Source organism: Pyricularia oryzae, chromosome 2 (genome assembly GCF_000002495.2).
Source record: "Pyricularia oryzae 70-15 chromosome 2, whole genome shotgun sequence".
Lineage (NCBI taxonomy): Eukaryota > Fungi > Ascomycota > Sordariomycetes > Magnaporthales > Pyriculariaceae > Pyricularia > Pyricularia oryzae.
This window is the reverse complement of record NC_017850.1, coordinates 7,542,364-7,562,756: the sequence shown is the minus strand read 5'-3', so window position 1 is coordinate 7,562,756 and position 20,393 is coordinate 7,542,364. Positions and strand designations below refer to the sequence as shown.

Genomic DNA, 20,393 nt, shown 5'->3' with positions numbered 1-20,393 from the left:
CTGGGGATAAATTCCAGAATTTGCTCCTGCAATTTTATTATCAATCAGGGAGCAGAGTGGATATTAATGCGTGCTCATTAGCCGGAAGAAAGTGCCGACAAGCTGGTTAGTCTGGCTCACAAAATACATGATAAAATCCTGACATGTTTACTGTGTCGAGGAAGGATTCCGCGTTTTATGAGGCTGGCTATATATTGTTGCTACGTCACGTCGCACTCCTACTTTCCGATCGCTTGGTACTCAAGTATCCAATCATCCAGGGATGGGAAAACCACTACGGAAGTGACTGGGCCAGGATCCCGCTGCCCAGGAGGTCAAAATACCAAGCTTTACACTAGAGTGACATGTGCGCAATGATTTGAAGAAAGCCGGTGTGGATCTTTCGTCCTCCACGACAAAAGCTTACCCCTGACCAGGTTCCATTCCCCCGGTTATATTGAAAGCTCAACTCCGATCAACCGTCAACTAAAGCAATTTGGCATGTATCTATTCTGTGGTAATCGGGGTAGGTGCCCCGATTAACCCTCCTAAAGTTGACCTGGTGGTCCAGCTGGATTATCTACCGGGCGAATGAGCTGGCCACGTCTCAAGAAGAGGGTGTTCAGCTTACGACGAGGTAGAGGCAAATTTCATGGGACGGAAGGAGAAAGAAGCATTCATTTTGGCAAACCTTGTTTCATTCCCCTGAAATATTATAGAAAGCTGTATATATGAGGAAGCCATCGGGTTCTCGACAAATGACCATCAACCCCAGATCACGGGACATAATAGCCGCATTTAGCCGGAATCTCCGCGCGGCGAGATATATGGCGATCATCAATTGCCGGCGTACCCCAGATTTCGGCATTTCGTGATATATTGCTTTGGTGCTCTGATTGGTGCGCTTTTCAAGCCGTCCATCTGAATGTTATGTCGCTGGGCAGAGACGAGGCAATACTCGTCATTGTAGAGACATGCGTGTATAAATACATGGACCATTCTTCTGTCTGTCAGGATCCAAGGTGTAAAGCTTCAACCCAGGCAAAGTCACTCGCTATCACCTCATGAACTTGTGCAAGGGCTCTTGAATTTCTCAATATTTGTGATATTTGTCCAACGAGAGCATTCGCAACTTGTTCACAAAATATAAATCATGTTCCCCCTGGCATCCATCATCACCGTTGCTCTGGCCGTACTCCCCTGCGCCATCACTGCACCCACCGTCGGGGACCCAGGCGCAGTCTCGACCAGGAGTTTGGCAGTCCGCCAAAACTATCCCTGGCAGTGGTGGACTGAAGGGCAAGGACAGTTCAACTGCCAACAGCAGGGAGGGGGACGGTATTCCTGTTCGTGGAATGGACAGCGAGGCGGTGGCATGGTGGCGGGCACCGGTTGGGGAGCTGGCAGGAAGTGGGTCTCCGATGCATTTTGAACCTGAAAACCCGACATCTTGATTCCTTGAACGCTGCTGACCGAACAAACCCACCAGGACCGTGAGGTACCAAGGGCAATACAACCCCAAGGGCCCCGGCTACCTCAGCCTGTACGGCTGGACCCGCAACCCGCTGATCGAGTACTACATCGTGGAGTCGTGGGACGTGCTTGCGCCCGGCGAGCCCTGGACCCTGCGAGGCAACTTTACCTCGGACGGCGGCAATTACGCCTTTTACACGGCGCAGCGCGTCAACAAGCCGTCCATCGAGGGGACGCGGACTTTTACCCAGTACTTTTCGGTTCGCAGCGAGACCGAGAAGAAGGTCGGTACCGTAGGCGGTGCCATCACCACGGGCAACCATTTTGACGCCTGGGCTAGGATGGGGTACCGGCTTGGGAACTTTGAGCAGAACATGTTCATGGTCACGGAGGCGTTTGCCAATGGGACCCAGCTGCCCAGTGGGACTAGCACAATCACTGTCAGTTGATGTGTGTGCCTTTTGTCAATGGGTGGTTGGGTTGATGGGAAAGGCCTGCGAAAACTTGATATCTTGTCAAAGGCTTCAGCATGTACTTGTCGCCTTACTCCATTCCTGTAAATTATGAGTCTGGCTAGTGTCGTGCCAGCCTATACTGGCCCCACTGTCACTTTGCGGGCGGCGTCTGCGATATGTATAAAGTTATTTCTATTAGTTCTAGAGGCTTGGTTGTTCACATCCAGCTGTCTCTGTCGCATATTACTTTACTCAGTCTGCAGTTCTGCTGGGCAAGTAGGCGTCTTGTTTGGCGGCTCCGTTCCCATTATGCATTATCCCAATTTTATCCATACAGGCAGGAGACATGAGCCAGACTCCAGAACCATTCGACCTCCCACGGTTTATGCAAGAGAAACGGGTTGCTGGCACCCACAGAGAAGCTCTGGGAGCTTCACCTCGCCAAACTGCAAATCTCGAGCTTGCTTGTCAAGACTGGGGGACCGTGGAGGCAGGCTGTCGAAGCTGTTCCCATAAAGGGCGACGGCGTGGGCAATAGCCTTTGTCATGGCCTCGAATGGCTCGGGATGAACATTTGATGCTGGACACACAAGTTAGAATGCGGGATGGGCCAAGTCTCAAAGCTCAAGTCAAGTTACGAGCAAAAAGAAAAGAAACAAAGATAACTCACCATTGTCGCCAACCTTGTGATTCTCCGGGTCTGACGGAGCACCCAGGGTCCCACCAAACAGCGCGACTTGCTCTGCGGTCTTGGCTTCTGACCCGCCGGCAAAGAGCCCACCGGTCGGCACCTTCGCATCGATAAAAGGACCGTGGTCGCTGGCCTTGCGCAGATCAAAGCTAGTGTAGTTCAGCTTTGCCACGTCGACAAAGTACTCCTGAAACATCTTCTCGGCCTCGACGACGCCTGGCGGCGGTGGCCTGCCCTCGAAGCCCGTGCCGTTGGAGGCGTAGATTGCGTACAGCCAGTTGACCGATGCAATCATGTCAAAGTTGAGATACAGGCGAATCTTGTCCAGCTCTTCCTGCGCCAGCGACTTGACATAGTGCGTCGACCCGACCAGCCCCACCTCCTCGGCGGACCACCAGCTGAACCTCACCGTGTTCCTGGGCGGCTGGAACTTTGCCAGCTGGACGGCCGTCTCGAGGACCCCGATGGAGCCCGACCCGTCGTCGTTGACGCCCGCGCACACCTCGACGCTGTCCATGTGCGCGCCGAGCTGCAGCACGTTGGCCGCGTCGCCGCCGCGCGTCTGCGCGATGATGTTGTACGTGCCGACCGTGTTGATGGTGACCGACACGCTGCCGTCCTGGCCGTCGCCCGCGGCCACGAGAACCTGCCCGTCGGCCTGCGTGATGCCAACGGTGGGGGGAAATGTGCCGCTGCCGAGCCCGCCCGCCGCGGCACCCTCGGCGAGGTTGTTGTAGATGACCACGGCCCTGGCGCCCGCCGCGCCGGCGAGCCTGGCCTTGTCGGCAAAGCCGCAGGTGCCTCTAGCGACCAGAGCGATGGCGCCCGAGACGGACGCCGGGAAGTCGGTGGCGTTGCAGCCGAGGTTGGCGACGGGCACGATTCTGCCCTTTGCCTCGCCGGCGGGGCTTCCGTCAAACGCGGCCACGTTGTACGCCTTGCCGGCGGCGGAGAACGCGGCGGACCCGCCCCTGTTGACGGTGAACTCCTGCTTGCTGACGTCGTAGTAGTCGAGGGCCGTCACGGTGTCGTAGACCCACTGCAGCGACGTCTCCAGCCCCGGGGTGCCGACGAATCGGTTCCGCGCTGGTGTGGCGTAGGCGTGGTCCTCTAGGACTTGCGCCTTGGCCATGAGCGCATCGGCGGTGATGAGAGCACGGAGGCCATCCTGGTTTGTGCTGTTAGCTGGGATGAAGTGAAAGAGCGAAAAGAAAAGCAGCATATTTACCGATGTGAGCGGGGGCAGGTCCTGAGATAGGACTGCGGCGACGAGGGTGCCGAGTCCGGCAAGGATGAAAGCGTGATTCTTCATCTTGCTTGGTCCTGGGAAGTGTTCTTTTGATGTGAGTCTCAAAGGAATGTTTTGGTACAAATTATGGCTGCCTGGGGTTTTTCTTCTTGCACCTGTCCCAAAGAAAATTGGGTTTCAGGGGGAATAAAGTTTTTGTCGGACCCTGTTGACGGTACGGGAAATTTACCCAAGTGATCTTCCCGGCCCGAAACTAGATTATCTACCTACCTGCCCATTTGACCTTCTTTTCACTGTTCTGGTAATTTTGAGCATGTCTGCCACAAGCGATCCTTATTCAGGTCAATCTTTCCTGGCTTTGGGCACCATTCCCTCTCGCCCGCCCCAAGCGTTCTCCAGTGCTACGTTGTAGCTGTAGGTTGCTTTCTAGGGCGATTGATCAGGTGCGGATGCGGGGTAATTGCATCATCCCACAGTGCCGACACCCACCCACAGCGGGCTCGCCAACCCATCATCCATGACATGATCGCCCCTAAAGGGAAGGTCGGGACTTGTTTGTCTGGGCGTCTCAGGCTATAGATAACGCAAAGGCGATGTTACGAAGTAGATTGGTGCTTGCAGCTTTTCCTGGTGACCTTCAAATTGCCGATCAGCGGGAGGAACGTTCCTAGATAGCATTTGGAGGGGAACCTGCGGGTTGAGGATTTCCTAGACCCGAGTGCATTTCTCCAAGCAGGCACGTACGTGTCTTCCCAACAACAATCTATCAAAAGCAATTCCCCCGCAAGTCCAATAAAATTGAATTGCCAAGCAGCAACATGACTTGGTGAGACTCCAGTTATCGCTAGGTCATCTTGGTCATGTCAAATAAATGTAAAACGGCACTGCATGAACTCATATCTTGGTTCGTCAAAATTCCTCAAAAAGGCCTTCTGGCCTCATCGATCGTACCGACATTATTATACAAATTACCGTGCGCTCATCTCATGTCGCCTATCGTGACCATCCATCTCATACATGACTGCATTTCCATGTGCTTCATAAATATGAGTCGCCGAGTGCAGCTCAGAAACGCCGGTCGGCGAGCTCAACTCGGAGGCACCATTCGGGGAGAGCAGTTCGTGCGATCTTGGCGGTGACTGCCCATGGTCACTGACTGAGCCTTCGCCATTCTTGGGACTACCTCGCAATTCATCATTTGGCAGCTCCTGGGGACTTTGCTGGCGTCGCTGTTTCCGCCGGCGGAGGAGGAAAAAGGCCAACGCTCCGGCAAGCCCGAGCAGCACAACACCGCCGACAACGCCGCCGGCTACAGCACCCACGTTAATCCTGCCGTTGCCGCTGTAGCTGCCATCGCTGCCAATTGTCTCAGTGCCAGGAGTTCCACCTCTCATCGCGAAGAGATTTTTGGTGTCCTCGTTGTCCCATTTGACTGATGCCAATTGACTTTTTGTCGACACGAGTTCAGATTAGCCATTTATCCGCTGACGAAGTTCTTAAAGAGAAACAAGCTCACCCATCCTTGTACCAATCTCTCACCACAGCCGGGCTCTCGTACGCTCCTGCAGCAGGATCATACCGATCCAGCCATCTCAGCGAGGACAAATCCAGGACGCCAATCCCCTTTGTCCATGGATCCGCCGTCTTCCACGACTCCCCCTCAAACTTGTCATCCCACCCGCCGACACTAACCATGAGCTTCTTGCCCGGCACGACAGCACACGCGTGACCTTGCCTTCGCGCCGTCGCGGCACCCTCGACCTTGAACCAGCGGAACCCGGGGATCGTGAGCACATGCACGTCGCCAAACCCCTGATCCCGCCCCGTCTGCAGCGGGTTCGCGCCGCCGTAGACGATGATCTCGTGGCTGCCCGCCGAAGAGGCCGCAACTGCGCAGAACCTCCGTCGCGGTGGGGGCAGGTCGCCCGTCGCCGTCTGCGAGTGCCACTTCTTTGCCCCCTGGTCGTAGAAAGCAATCTTGTCAAAGGTGAGCGACCTGTCGCCGTCAGTCCTGAGCGCGCTCTCGGGGTTGGCGTCCGATGCATCGGCCGCGAACGTCGGTCCCGTCACATCCCCGCCGAGGAAGAAGACCAGCCCTCCAGGCCTGCCACTGACGCTGCTTCCGTTCCCGCCGCCGCCGCTGCTGCTTCCCAGCGACGGGAGACAGACGGCCGAGCCCCAGGCGTGCGTGCCGTACGTCGAAAACGGCAGCGCCGACTCGTTGGCCCAGCTCCCGGACGACATGTCGTACGTGATCAGGCCCGGCACCGGCACGTTGCCGCGAAAGATGTCCCTGTCTGTGCCCGGGTTTCCCCAGCCGCCCAGGCTGAACCCGACGCCGTTGCAGCTGGTGGAGCTCGCGCCCGTGACGCGTGCGATCATGCGCGGCTTGGGCAGGTCCTCGGTCGCCCAGGAGCCGCCACCATTGCCGTCGGGGGAGAAGAGGCCGAGCCGGGGGTTCCGTGCTTCCTCGAATATCTTCATCTGCGGGCCCTCGCCGCCCCAGCGGTACATCTTTTTGGGGTTTGCTTGGTCGTCGGTCCAGAGGGAAAAGAACTTGACGGGGGAGAGGGTGTCGTTCATGTTGGTTTCCGTGAGGGCGACGGTCTTGTTTGTCCAGGCCGAGTCGAGGGGGATGGAGTAGGTGTTGTTCACTGTGGTAAGACGATATGTTAGGATGATTAAACACGGTAACATGGATGAGACTGGGGGTTTTTGGTCTTTGGTGCAGGGTCCTGGAATGCCTAAGCAGGCGTTTACCCATCTTTGCGTCCTCGGCCTGACCATTGGACTTTCGTGACACCTCCCCTCCTTCGATGTAGAGGTGGTTGCCCACGACAGCAACTAATGTCAGATTGTCATCAGCCAGCTGTTTGTTCTTTGTTTGCTGCCAAAACAAAACTCACCCTGAATCTCTCCTCGTCGTAGGAAATCGCCGTCTGGTATACTTTGGGCAAAGACAAAACCAGACATGGAAGCAAGCGCAACTAGTACGGTGGCTTGGACCCAGCTTGATCTCCGTGCTCGAGACATAATTCGTTGGAGAATGTGTATCAAGCCCACTTGAAAGCAAATATACTAGTGGATGAAGATTGTTGAATTCGGGTAAGTAAATCCACACGACCTAGAGAACACACTAACACAGTACCGGTGGAAATAGTAAAAAGAGCAAACGTGATGAAGCCAAATCATACAGATAATAGCACTTGCCTCTCCTATTCATCTTTAAATACCAACTCATCTGCCGAACGGTCACGGCACCGAAACATCAAAAGACTTCATCATGTTGTACCGCCAAGACCCCAAGGATTGCGGTTGTGGCCGATCGCAGCCCGAGCTCGGTCCCGAACGACAGCTCCTTGTAGGGCTTGGCTAAATTTGCCTACCGGTCGTTGAGGTTGTGTACCCAAGTGCATATGCACAAATCCCCCAATCAAAATCCTCCACGCTGATTATACAGGGGCGAAACCCCTGCCTTTCATTCAGGGTGCGGCACAGTTTCCCGCGCCTTGTTCCACACCAATTGCCGTCAAATACTGTTTCAAGAATGGCAGCCTGCGGGAAAAGCCAAAGCACACCCAAGGCAGCGAAAAGCTGCACAGCCTGGGTTTGCTTTATTTTCTGCGCAGTCTTTTTGTGTTGGTGGCTTGTGCCGCTGTGGCGCAGGGCAGATCGGGTATATTCTACAAGGAGCCGCGCCGGTCTTTCCTCTACGGAGATCGACTGGACTTTGGCCGCTGATACACGTGGACTTTGGGGAACTTGTATGCATATCTCTCTGGTTGCTCAGACGGTCCATGTTAATAGGAGCTCAGCGATAGGTAAAAATAGTATATCAAAATAAGCAAAAATCTAATCTCAATCCTGTAATTATTTATAACCGCGTACAAATCGTTTGAAGATTTTTTACGTATCCTAAAGTTACGTGGCTACGCTCGTAATTCATCCACTCGCATATCTGCTTATGAACCAATATAAATTATTTATTATATTAATTGCAAATTTGTGCCGTATAAAACCGTGAGTAATTGGAAAAAAAGAAATTTAAAAAAATTGCATTTAAAAATTGCATAATTTCCCGATATTGCAAACAAATACATTAAGATAACCATTTACGGTTTTTTTATACTAATTTTAATTTTTCTATAAATAATGGAAAAACTTTTATTATATATAATTTGCCAAATTATTTTTAATAATTATTCTGATAAAAATACCTAATAAAAGTTCCGTATTATAATAATTACCGACTCCGTTTCAATTAAATTGCCGAATAATACCCCGTCTCTAAAAGAAATATTAGAAATTTGGAAAAGAAGGAAAATAATAATGTTGAAATTTTTTGGCCGGACCCACAGGTACAAACAAAACCACGAATTTAATTAGGGCGACGTGGTTCAATTATGGAGCTTTGGGCTTTAGGGATAAGCCCTGAGATTAGTACCTGCCCAACCCAATTGTCTGGTCGTATCACGAAGATACTGCGATGCGGCACGACGTAATTAACCGCATTGTAAGCGACGGTTTGGAAATTAAAACCCTAGCAAACACCTCGATAGTAGCCGGGAAACAATTTGAAAAGATGGAAAGACAAATATAAATAATTTTCAAGAGCCTGCTCATCCAGTATTGTAATTCCTGCGTCATTAGAAAAAATGGTGACTGTAACACCGCTGCTGCAATTAGTATTGGATCGTAAATTCGATAAAAGGCAGCTTGCTCAGCTGATTCTGAAGGCAAACATCACCCAAATATATGGTCAATGGACCTTGTGCTGCATGATGAATACCATACCGCCACAAATCAGAGCCTCTGTAATATATTAATATCCCGTGCGCGAGCTCCATCTTCAGCCCGGTCATAGGTTCCAAGAAATGGCTGCTCCGAGTGTAGTCACAAGGAGAACAGCAAGCATTATAAATGAGTACCACTGAAATCTAGGATAAAGTGCAGGTTGCCATATGGAATTGCCAAAAGGAGAGCATGCGATGGGCTGAAGAATGAGGAGGCACATCGGAGCTTGTCCATATGGAGTCGCTAGGTACTTTAAAAGGACTGCTCTCGACCCAAACTGCAAGGCATTGCTAGCATATGGTTTTCTCACAGGTTTGAGATGGCTCACCTCGCTACCAAGGCTTAAAGTGCCTGCTTGCTTCAACTCCTGGTAGATTATTACTGGCTGCGCAATTACAAGTCCCCGTCCAACAAGGAGCAATCCCTGGGATAAGCATACAATAGGAGATATGCGATGAGTGCGGAAAATTGTCGATGGGATCGATTGAGCTCTGTTCAAGCACAAACGTAGCTGAGCGAATACATTTAAAGACATGAAGACGGAAAACGATATGGCAACAGCAAAAAACGCCTCTCGGGGTGGTGTTGGTTCCATTGAGGACTTCATACCGAGTTAAAAATGGAAAAGCAAGTAGGTGCAAGGAATCTAGTCGAGCAGGATTTGAACCGTGGTCAAACCTGGCTCTTAAAGCATAATGTAACCATGGCTGGGGATGGCCTTCCCAGCAATACAATCTCCCATCAAACTAACCACTGGAGCGTGTATAATACTGCTTCCGAAAAGGTCCTCAGCCAGCCGTCACATTCATGGAGGCCCCTGAAATTGCAATGCTCTCTATTGTGTGAATCCGCTCGTGATCGTAGTCGATCATCGCCTGATACTTCCTTTGTAGATCGCCCTTGGCAACTCGCCAATATCCGGGAGGTAATGCCATCTCCGTGGCACCAAGTGTTACGGCCAGGGTAAACATAGCACGGAAGCTAGTCTATTGGCACCTACCGACGAAGATTCTACTCTAAGGAAAGGAAAGGAAACAAACAAAGTTTCTGAGCTTGACGTGACGCAGATAAAGGGTGTTACCCTGGTGGGTCGTTGATCAGGGGCCAGGGCTAGGGTCTGGTAATCTCAAGGTCCGAATATCACATTCGGCATATTTATTCATTTTGAAAGATAAGAGAAATAAATTAGAAAGAGATAATGCGATAAGCAGAGATTTTATAGAAATATTTAAAATAGAAGTTGGAAAGTAAAAATAGAAATGTTGTTATTTTTGGGGTACCTATTACGGAATGGCGTGCCTGGGCGACTGCCAACCGTAACTAGCACCACCTCACGTAATAAGGCGCCAGGGTTCGTTGGTTATTTGTTCGCTTAGGCGCGTATACGCGATTGGTGATGCGTGCCTTTTTTGTTCCTTTATATTTAATTTCAATTTTCGAATAAAATCGCGTTAATATTATAATATTATCTTCTGGGGACTACTTTTATAATATTACCTTTTGTGGACATAATGCGCATTTAGTGCAAATATTATAAATATTTTGCATTAATGACGAAAAGGTATAAAATGGGTTGAAATTAAAATTAGCGTTATTACTAGACCAGTTTAATTGGTCCAAATATTATAAATGTAAAAGTTTTATATGCGTCCGGTCCACCCTGCAACCGAAAAAGGTTTAAGTCAAATATTAAAAATAGCGCACTACTAAATATAATTTAGCAACTTTATATATATATATATATATATATATATATATATATATTATTTTAATAAGTAAGTAAAACTATAAACTTATTATTAGTAAATTCTGACCTTGAGTTAAATAATAGTTATACTAGCCCTAACGTATATTATATTTATAATTATACCGGTAAAACCTTCTTACTATTTGGGAAAGAATATGTATAAAGAGCAGCCAGGAGTTCTGGAGAAAACCTGCCGTCTGTCACGGCCAGGCATACATTGGAGAACCTCAGTGTATTAGGCGCTATCGACGAAAATTCTAAACTGAAGAGAAGAGAGAAATTACAATCAACGACGCGCTCAAGAGACGCGCTTAAATCCGGAGTAAGTGGACCCTTGTCCGATCCCTGGCTCAGCGTGGCTGGTAGAGCCGAGTCGTGATTCTGAGGGTAGGTCTGGGGGCCTGATCCTCACACCGTCTACAATTTTCTAACCCAATTCATATCGCACGAGAAAATATTTTATCCATTATTACAAAAAAATTACTTTTAACCGTTTTATACTTCGTATTGCAAGTATAAATATGTCGTCTATTGATTTTAAATACCCCCTTCCCGACGGCCACAACGCCGGAAACTGCTTCATGACGCTATTTAAACCTGATAAAACGCCTGTCGCAATGGCCGATTTATTTTCAAGCGGTACAACGATTATAAGGGTGCAGTTTGTGGAAATAACTTTTTATGTGGATAAAGATTGTCGTGCGACAAAGACGGACGGGCAGTTTCTCGATGGCCTTTATTTACAAGTAGGAAGGAAGGAGGGTATGCAATACTATAGCAGACTTACATAATTTTAATAAGGCTTACAATTATATATTTACAAATCCCTGCCTAGGTTGTGCGTATACTATAATATATTAGCCTTGTAATAATATTTGCTCCAAATAAAAGAATCCATAATATACTAATTAACGTAATCTTTTTAAATTTACTAATTTTGCGATTTTACCGGACTTGTATTTTAATAATCCCAGTTATAATAGGTTTATTAGGGCCATATACGGTTGTAATTCTATTGTGGAACCGGGAATATAATTGGCAAAAAGTTATTTAATTGCAAAAACTGCTAAATTACCTAAGAGAATATAAATGTTACGACCAGACAGTTGGGCCAGTACCAGGGAGGCCAGGTGGGGTCACACCCCTCCTGACGACACCCGCCCAGGAAAATCACCGACCGGCAGAACAAGGATTACGTAAGAAGAAATCACGTGACCTCACGTGACTGCCAAGAGAGTGATCTCAGTGATCTTTTGGGATCACAACAGATCAACAGAAGTGATCTCACTGATCCAGTGAGATCAAGGAGATCACATTCGGAACATAGTCTATATAAGGCACGCTTATTACCATGTAGATAGATTCGATTCTAGGATTGCTTAGCAGCAATCAAACTCTAGTTAACCTCAATACTTACTTGAGAACGATCATAACTTCACCCCCAGTCATTGAGAACCCCAGTTACCCAGTCAGACGCTCAGTTGCTTCAACCCACTGTACTTTACCCTAAGAACAGGTTACCCCGATACCTTGATCGTAACAATAAATTAAATTATAATTATATAAAGGTAAACAACGATTAATGTTAATAGGCCTTTCGTAGATCGATCGATTAACAAAACGTTGTTATTGGGTAAAAGGTAGTATATTCTTGTCTACCGACTAATCTGTCTACGTTCGAGCTTCTAATCGTCTTTTTCCTCTTATACCCGTGATCGAGGATCGGATAAGTCACGTGCGGGTCCGCACGTGAGTCATCGATTGAATTGATGAATTGAACGCTATCCCTTCTATTCCAACAATTAAATATATTAAGTAACGCCTAAATAACCTAAACAGCGATTTTACAGCGATTAACCAGCCCCTGAATAAAGTAAACCACAATTAAATGAGGATAAATATAATTTGAGCGCGGTTGAATTTCGCCTGATTAATTTGAACAAAGGCGGGGCGAATCACGTGGTAAATATTAGGGATGCAGTGGTCCAGATTCGGCGCAGATAATAACCAGTAACGTTGGGCTCCACATCTCCGACCCCCCTAAAGTCCGGCCCCTAAAAATATCTACTCAGCCACGTCAACCCTTTGTTTTATTTTATAAATATCTAGACGAATTTTTCACTTTAGAACTTGATTTTTGAAGATTCTTGCTCCAAACCTTCCAATGAAACAGTACACTGAAAATCAGCTTCTTGCTGCCATTTCTGACATAAGAAATGGCAAATCAGTTCACAAAACCTCGCAAAAATGGGGTATTCCTCGGAGTACCCTTCACGATCGTTTAAAGGGGGCCCAGTCAATTCAACAAGCGAAAAGATTTTGTCAAAGGCTTTCACAGGAGCAGGAAACCTATTTGGCAGATTGGGTACTTGCGCAGGCCGCGTTAGGCCTTCCGCCAACGCATCAAGAACTACGCTATTTTGCGGAACGAATTCTTCAGGCCGCCGGAGAAAGAAAAAGCCTTGGGAAACATTGGGTTAGCCGTTTTATAGCCCGATATCCAATTTTGAAAACCCAAAGACCCCGGCGAATAGAAAATGCCCGGGTTAATGGGGCTACAACCGAGGTAATTAAATCTTGGTGGTCCTATTTGAAAAATCCCGTTGTCGATACTATAAAACCGGCCAACCGTTGGAATATGGACGAAACAGGTATAATGGAAGGCAAAGGATCTAATGGCCTGGTGTTAGGGCGTAATAAAATCCGGCCATTACAGCGAAAAGAGCCTGGAACGCGGGGTTGGACGAGCATAATCGAATGTGTATCAGCTACGGGGGCTGTTATACCTCCCCTCGTTATATTTAAGGGGAAAAACGTACAGCAACAATGGTTTCCAGCTGATTTAAGTCCTTTCGATACCTGGCAATTTCATGCAACCGAAAACGGGTGGACAAATAATGAAACAGGTATCGAATGGTTAAAAAAGGTGTTTATTCCGTATACCCAACCTTTAACCCCTGAAAAGCGGTTATTAGTTCTGGATGGCCATGGATCACATATAACGGACGAATTTATGCTTCTTTGCTTGCAAAACAATATTCAACTCCTATATTTACCCCCTCATTCGTCACACGTTCTTCAACCGTTGGATTTATCGGTTTTTGGGCCGTTAAAGGAAGCTTATCGACGTCACCTGGGATTTGTAAACCAGTTTTGCTGTTCAACGGTTGTTGGGAAACGAAACTTTCTACTTTGCTATCGAAAAGCCAGATCAAAAGCATTTATAGCAAAAACCATTCAATCTGGTTGGCGTACGACGGGGTTATGGCCGGTGAACTTGGCAAAACCACTTTTAAACCCTTTTTTGTTAGAAAATAGCAACGCCAACGTCGAAAAAGGTAAAAATAACGGCTTCCAAAGGGATAAAACACCGGAAAATCCAACCCAAAAAATTAACGACCAGTCTTTACTTATTTGGAAAACCCCTAAAACGACCCGAGATATTCGACTTCAACTACAGGAAATTTCCCGGTCCGAAAAAAGTAACGCCACTTCACGGCTTTTGTTTGCAAAAGTCCAAAAAAGCTTCGAAACCAAGGATATCTTATTGGCTGAAGCTCAGCAAAAAATCAGTTTGTTAAAAGCAAAATTGGAGGCGGTACGGCCGGTCAAAAGGAAAAGGGTGATTCCGGATCCCAACGAGCTTTTGGTCAGCAAAAAAAACGTTTATGAAGCACAGGAAAATAATAGGGACTGTTTAGAAGCTTTGAACGATGGAGAAGAGGTTAGCGAACCGGGAGAGCCTGACAATGATTGTATTATTGTGCGTTGATAGGTTTACATTTAAATCGGTTTATAAAAGGGGTATTTCGTCGTTACATTTTTCAAGGGGGCCGGACTTTAGGGGGGTCGGAGATGTGGAGCCCAACGTTATAACTAACCCTTTCGTAAACCAATCGACCAACAAAACGTTATTAATGGTGAACGTGATATTATTGTGCACGTTCTATCAAATTGTCTCAAGGTGGATTTCTAAACGTCTTTCCATCTTATACCCGTGTGTGAGCCAATTAAGTTCCGTGCAGTACGTACGTGCAGTGTTGAACGTAAGTAGCACTCAAGTGGTGAATTGAACGCATGAATCCCTATTCCAACAAAAACGTTGAAATTCTTCCAATCATGGAGACCAGCGTCGACAAAATGGTTTAGGTTATCTTTTCTGCCATTTGTCTTTACCCCATTCTCAATTACCCAGCCCTAATCTTAACCTGGAAGATATTGGTTACTTCGACTTGTCGCTCTCGACCTGCCTTTCGCACTCGAAGGTACAGAACGCCACACATTCGTGGTGATCCGTGAATGAAGCTTTCACATTATTGATACAACTGTCGATACATGCCGTTTTAGCTTTGGCTGACATGGCCCGAGGGCTACCGGCGATAACAGCGGTGGCCGTTGTAAATAACGTAACAAACAGGGAAGTTTTCATCTTGAGAACGAGTTAACTTTAATAAAGTAAAAGTTGCAACAAAGTTGGGTAGTTTGATTTCTAACAAGGGATAAAAACAGGTTGTTGTGTAATTTGAAGAAAAGGGAAGCTGCAAAAACAATATAGTGGGCAGTTGTATATTTAATCGGTATGCCAGAGAAAGATCTGCTTTAAAATTTAAATATATGAGTAAATACTCTTTATATATTAATTTAGTTTATCAAATCGCTCAGTCTTGTCTTAATATGAAATTCGAAGTTAATGCGCATTGTGCAGATAGTTTACCAAGATTACTATTAATAATCATATGAAACTTATAATAATAAATTAACTTTCAGCATAAACTTTTTCTATTACTAACTTGATAAAAAGCAATTACAATTGAGCAACAACTTTACTAAATTATAACTGTTAGGAGGCTTTTATAAGTTAGAACTAACGAGTATTTATATATAATTAATGGGTATTTACTAACTAGTATATATTCCGTACCTCACCCAATAATAATATTGCAGAAAAAACGTTTCGGGACTTGTTCTCAGCCAAACGCCACGCAAATGTGTCCCACTAAATATTTAATTTATAAGCCGAATTTTATATAGAAACAACGCGTTGTATAAAACTATCTGAAACTTTTATACCTATAGCGTATAACGTATTACAAATTACAAACTACGTCGTCTTATTAAATCAAATAACGCAATCGTTATTAGTTTTGTTTTTTCTTTCTCTTATAGCGCCCTCATATATTAGTAACACTTCCTATCTTATTTAGCTGGCAAACTTTTATATAAGAAAAACATATTTTATATTTCTGGATGGCAAAAAGCGGGTGCAATATTGCGAGGAATATACGTTGACAATAGTATTTAAAGGAATTATTTTAATTTCAAACCGTAGTCCGCAATTTTATTACTTACTGGCTGTCCCGCAAACACTAATGTTAATTCCATATCGCGTAAATCAATGAGTTGAAAATCACCTTTTGCATAAGGCAAAATCTCCGAGCTTTTCGTTGCAGGATAAATACCATAGTTTTCAACAGAAAATACTTCCTTAAACAATGCGGAGATTTATTAAGCACGAGAGAGGGACTACAAAACGTCTTGACCAGCTAACGTGGTTCATCAGGACCCCGGACATATCAGGACCCCGGACACTTTTCCTGCACAATACTACTTCCAATTTCAATTGCAACGCCAGCGTTGTTCAATTTACCTCAATGCAATCGGATATATGTACATCAGACATTTCTGCATCCTCCTGACAGGTGCGTGCATTATGTCCAGGTTTACCGCAGTTGCCGCAACGTCGTTTAGTCGCCGGCTGCGCACTACTCCCCTCCCCATTTTCATCTTTCTTTTCGTATATTAGACCATCGGCACCATTTGATTGAAGCAAATTCTGACCCTCTTGTATGGTAAATGACCCTCCTTCGCGGATACGTGTTTTTTGAGCCCTGCGCCGCTTGCTAAGCGCTTCGTTGGCCTTCCGAAGGCTGTGGTTCTCCGCTTCCAAAAGTGTGGTTCGATGAGCAATCGACTCCAACCCTTTTGCTAGCTGCTTTACAGCATTAAAAATAGGCGTTGGCGAGCTTCCCTGATGACAGTTGATTCGACTTTTAACAAGGGTAGATTGATTAACGGCTTCTGTCGGGTTGTGCGGTGTTTGAGAGACCCAGGTTTCGGTGCTGGAAAAATCAAGCTCTTTAGGTGACGGCGTCCGTAGCCTAACATCCAGCTTAGATATGACCATTTCCGGGCTATGGGGGATAATTCCCGCCCCTCGAAAACCCCCGGCCATATTTTCTTTTGTCATTGACTTTTTGTAAGCCGCTGCAAAAGCCAAAAAGAAGTCGACTTTGCTGATGTTAGTGATGTGGGCCCGGATAAAGTCGTTAATTTTTTGACCGTACGCCCGCTTAAGGACGTTAAACACTCCGACATCAAGTGGCTGGGTTAAATGAGATGAATGAGCAGGCAGGTAAAGTGGAATAATATTGTGATCTTTGCAATAGCCCTCGAATTCAGGGGATCGATGACTGCCGTGCCCATCGAGCACTAACATCCGATATACGCCTTTTGTCCGCGATTTTGTATGGTTGTCGAAATGCTGAACCCAGTCGAGGCCAGTCTCGTTGTCGGTCCATCCATTAACGGTGGGTTTGAGGCGCCACGTGTCCGGAAGACCGCCTTCTGTATACCAATTGGACAAATGGTAAAAGCCTTTGACGATGATATACGGGGGTATATCGTAACCGTCGCCACTGATGCAACAAATTGCAGTCGCCCATTCTCGATTGCCAGGCTGTACTTTTTTCCTTCTTCCGCGTCTTTCGGACCCAGTTACGACCATTCCAGCGCAAATCTGGCCCATCATAAAGCCGGTTTCGTCGAAGTTGTACATGTCGCAGTCTTGGATGCCATATTTGGCCCTCATATTGGCCACCAATTGAAACCACGCGTTTAACGCGTCAGGATCTTCGCAAAGAGCTCTTTGGAAATCGTAAGCGCGAGAAAAACGCGTTTTTAATTCTGTGCGTCGTTGTACGAAGCGATAAGCCCATTGCTTGCCGACCGGTCGCGCGTCCCGCGCAGCGAGAAGATGATCGGCCATTGCGGCCACATCAGCGATCTGGGCTGGAAACCCTCGGGAATCCAGGTCCAGTATATACTGGACAATTACTTCCTCTTCCCTTTCCGTTAGCTTTTGGTTGCCTGGCCGACGATTGGCCAAAGAAGCGATGCCGTTTATTCTGTCGTGTAGTGTCGATTTTGGGACATTATATATTAATGCAACCTTTCGTATGCTTTTCTTTTTGCTTGATCGGAGCTCATTTAGAGCAAGAATGATTCGCGCTTCGCAATTTGATGATTCCATTACTGTTGGGGGAAAGAACACGTGTGGAAAATAAAGGATGAAACTGGGTTGAAAAATGTCCGGGGTCCTGATATGTCCGGGGTCCTGATGAACCACGTTAGAGAATTAATATAGTTAAATATAATACTTTAGTTAATGCCACACAAGGTTTTTTCTAATAGAGCACGTCCATTAACTCTTGCCGGACACTTAGGTAAAGTCAGACCCCCCGAGGCTACCGTGATTACAATTTTCGTAGGGCCGGTTCACAAGAGTGACATAATCAATGTGTTGATTTGTAACCATTGTCCCTACGCCAGAGGATAAGGGGAGGAAAGGAAACAAATTGGTGGACTATTAGAAAGAGTTGAGCAAAGTACAAAATATTAATATAAAGAGAAATAAAAGATAATAGATAGCATGTTAGTCCAGCGGCAAGGAACTTTGTGCTGTTTTAGAAACACATCTCCGAGCAAGCGTCGATGTGCTCGCCTGGAGCCAACACCGGGCGCGATAAGAAACTCACGATAAAGTAGGCCCTAGAGTAGTGCAAATCACCAAGTCGACCCCGTTTCGCGCATATGACCTGTTTATTCCCACCAAATGCCGCACCTTGTCCAACTTCGTATATGGTGTTCCCTTTGTCGGGGCGTTGGCTTTGGCTTTATAATTACAACTTTACATAGAGCATACGACGTATACGTGGGTGGGCACTCATGGTGGTCACGTTGATCTACCTAGAAACGGCAGTATCTAGTCAATTTTGGTGCACGACACAATCCTAAGATAAGCTCAATCCGTGGCACAGAAGAAAAAGTGGGAAAGGGGTGAGTGGTAGTAGCAGCCAACACCGCTCCACAGCAAAGGTAGGAGGATTCGGTTCGCAGGCAAATGAGAAATGGTCAGTATTCAAGATGCACTGATGCAAGGCCACACTCACCCCGCACAGTGGGTCCCTAGGTAAAATCCAGCACCAATGGAGTCGTCGCGATTGGACACTATAAAAATATGAGCAAGTAGGCCTTGGTGTTCGGATTCGATTTAACCGATTATCGTTTTGGCGGTCCAATGAGACGATGGAATTGAAAAGCTCAAAGGTAAGCACTAAGCGATTTATGTATCATGACGTCGATTGTGCTAGGTCGTTGTCAAGGTTTTAGCATTAACGGCAGGAGGCTTGATGCATTGAATAATCAACTGCTCTGCTCTGGTATACCGACTGGGTAGACAACAAGTCAAGGTTTCGTAGACGAGGCTCGCCTGAACGTTAGAACATGCTAAGACCAGACCGGCGACGATTGCAAAAAGTAGAAACCAAACCACGCACCACCTTTATCTTACAATCCTATCATCTATTCTCCTCCAGGTTCATCTCCCGCCAGAATCCCACCACGGCCTTTCAACATGACCGCTTTCGGAAGCGAAACCACGGCGGAGGAGGTTGTCTCGGCCTTCTCGTCCAACGTCAAGGGCCGCACGTTCCTCATCACTGGTGCCAGCGCCAACGGTCTGGGTGCCTACATGGCCACTTCTCTGGCGCGCGCCTCGCCCCAGGCACTCATCCTCATTGCCCGTTCGGAAGTCAAGGTGGCGCCGGTCATTGAGGAAATCGCATCCATCGACCCCGCCATCCGCGCCATCTTTGTCCCCGTGGACCTTACCGACCAGGAGAGCGTCCGAGCTGCGGCGGCCACGATTCTTGACGACCGCGACATGACCAAGATTGACGTGGTCATCAACTGCGCTGGCATCATGTACGTCGAGGAATTCACGACCGACGCCAAGGGAAATGAGCTCCAGTTCAGCGCCAACCACGTCGGACACTTTCTGCTCACGAATTTGCTGATGCCCAAAATCCTTGCCGCCGGGGAGGGTGCTCGCATCGTAAACATTACGAGCCACGGACACCAGCTTTCCGACGTCTGGTGGAGCGACCCGACCTTTAACAAGGGCAAGGACTACCACGGCTGGAGCGGGTACGGACAGTCCAAGACTGCAAACATCCTGTTCAGCGTCGAGTTGGCCCGTAGACTGAAGGATCGCGGTGTCGTGTCGCTGGCTGGTGAGTAGTTATAGGTTCCCCTGACTCTGTTTGTGGAACAATTTCTTGTTTTCTCTTTTTTTGGCCAGTAATTCCCGAGCGCGCCGCCCTGACATGAGTTTGCAGTTCACCCTGGGACCATTGCAGGCACCGGCCTCTTCCAACATGTCCCAATGGAAAGGCTCGACGAGGGTGATATGATTTCCCGGAAAAACACGGGGCTTCCGTTCGGGCTCGACCTGCCATGGAAGACCTCGTCCCAGGGTTCCTCGTCTGGGCTGGCGGCCGCGCTGGACCCCGAGCTCGCGGCCCACAGCGGCTCGTACATCCAGAACTGCCAAGTCGGAACGCCGCGGCAGTATGCACTTGACGGCGAGAAGGCGAAGAAGCTGTGGATTATGACCGAGGAGCTGGTGGGACAGAAGTTTGACTTGTAATGTTGCGATTAATGCCTCTGGGCGTCTGAAGTTATGCTAGCCTCCTGTAAACTGGCTCAAATGCCTCAGGAAGTCAAGGGGACGGGAATTGTCCGTCCTCATAGGTCGCATCATCTGCTGAGTACAGATCCGTTGAATTAGTTGTTTTGTAGTTTTTGCCAGGTTTTATGCACATATATATTAGCTGGCTGAAGGTGATGATTCGAAAAGAATCTTTGCATTTTCATGCAAGCTTACAA

General features: G+C 47.4%; 5 protein-coding genes across 5 annotated transcripts; 3 read left to right on the top strand and 2 right to left on the bottom strand.

Moving 5' to 3' along the window:
* Positions 1 to 1,132: 1,132 nt before the first annotated feature.
* MGG_08401 (endo-1,4-beta-xylanase B) lies at positions 1,133 to 1,901 on the top strand (the record flags this gene model as incomplete). Its single annotated transcript, XM_003715609.1, has 2 exons — positions 1,133 to 1,389; positions 1,469 to 1,901. The coding sequence occupies 2 exons, from the start codon at positions 1,133 to 1,135 to the stop codon at positions 1,899 to 1,901; spliced, it is 690 nt and encodes a 229-aa protein (XP_003715657.1).
* Positions 1,902 to 2,074: 173 nt separating this feature from the next.
* MGG_12442 (aminopeptidase Y) lies at positions 2,075 to 3,915 on the bottom strand. Its single transcript, XM_003715608.1, has 3 exons — positions 3,827 to 3,915; positions 2,578 to 3,766; positions 2,075 to 2,487 (listed from the first exon to the last, which is right to left on the bottom strand). Exons 1-3 carry the CDS (start codon positions 3,908 to 3,910, stop codon positions 2,291 to 2,293), a joined length of 1,470 nt encoding a protein of 489 aa, XP_003715656.1. The 5' UTR covers positions 3,911 to 3,915; the 3' UTR covers positions 2,075 to 2,290.
* Positions 3,916 to 4,815: 900 nt separating this feature from the next.
* On the bottom strand, positions 4,816 to 6,820 carry MGG_12441 (uncharacterized protein; the record flags this gene model as incomplete). The annotated part of the gene is made up of 4 exons (XM_003715607.1): positions 4,816 to 5,293; positions 5,364 to 6,501; positions 6,608 to 6,691; positions 6,754 to 6,820. The coding sequence occupies 4 exons, from the start codon at positions 6,818 to 6,820 to the stop codon at positions 4,816 to 4,818; spliced, it is 1,767 nt and encodes a 588-aa protein (XP_003715655.1).
* Positions 6,821 to 10,909: 4,089 nt separating this feature from the next.
* On the top strand, positions 10,910 to 11,991 carry MGG_15922 (uncharacterized protein; the record flags this gene model as incomplete). Its single annotated transcript, XM_003715606.1, has 3 exons — positions 10,910 to 11,150; positions 11,471 to 11,584; positions 11,981 to 11,991. 3 exons carry the CDS (start codon positions 10,910 to 10,912, stop codon positions 11,989 to 11,991), a joined length of 366 nt encoding a protein of 121 aa, XP_003715654.1.
* Positions 11,992 to 18,840: 6,849 nt separating this feature from the next.
* Positions 18,841 to 20,342, top strand: MGG_08405 (retinol dehydrogenase 13). The gene is made up of 2 exons (XM_003715605.1): positions 18,841 to 19,738; positions 19,844 to 20,342. Exons 1-2 carry the CDS (start codon positions 19,081 to 19,083, stop codon positions 20,152 to 20,154), a joined length of 969 nt encoding a protein of 322 aa, XP_003715653.1. The 5' UTR covers positions 18,841 to 19,080; the 3' UTR covers positions 20,155 to 20,342.
* The last annotated feature ends 51 nt before the right edge of the window (positions 20,343 to 20,393 follow it).

What these genes read in the sequence shown, in the direction of transcription:
- MGG_12442 (XM_003715608.1), bottom strand. Translation starts at nt 3,910, where the DNA reads ATGAAGAATCACGCTTTCATCCTTGCCGGACTCGGCACCCTCGTCGCC. An exon ending in ACCTGCCCCCGCTCACATCG is followed by an intron (nt 3,767 to 3,826) that starts GTAAATATGCTG and finishes AGCACAAACCAG; the next exon opens with GATGGCCTCCGTGCTCTCAT. An exon ending in TCACAAGGTTGGCGACAATG is followed by an intron (nt 2,488 to 2,577) that starts GTGAGTTATCTT and finishes TTGTGTGTCCAG; the next exon opens with CATCAAATGTTCATCCCGAG.
- MGG_08405 (XM_003715605.1), top strand. Translation starts at nt 19,081, where the DNA reads ATGACCGCTTTCGGAAGCGAAACCACGGCGGAGGAGGTTGTCTCGGCC. An exon ending in CGGTGTCGTGTCGCTGGCTG is followed by an intron (nt 19,739 to 19,843) that starts GTGAGTAGTTAT and finishes ATGAGTTTGCAG; the next exon opens with TTCACCCTGGGACCATTGCA.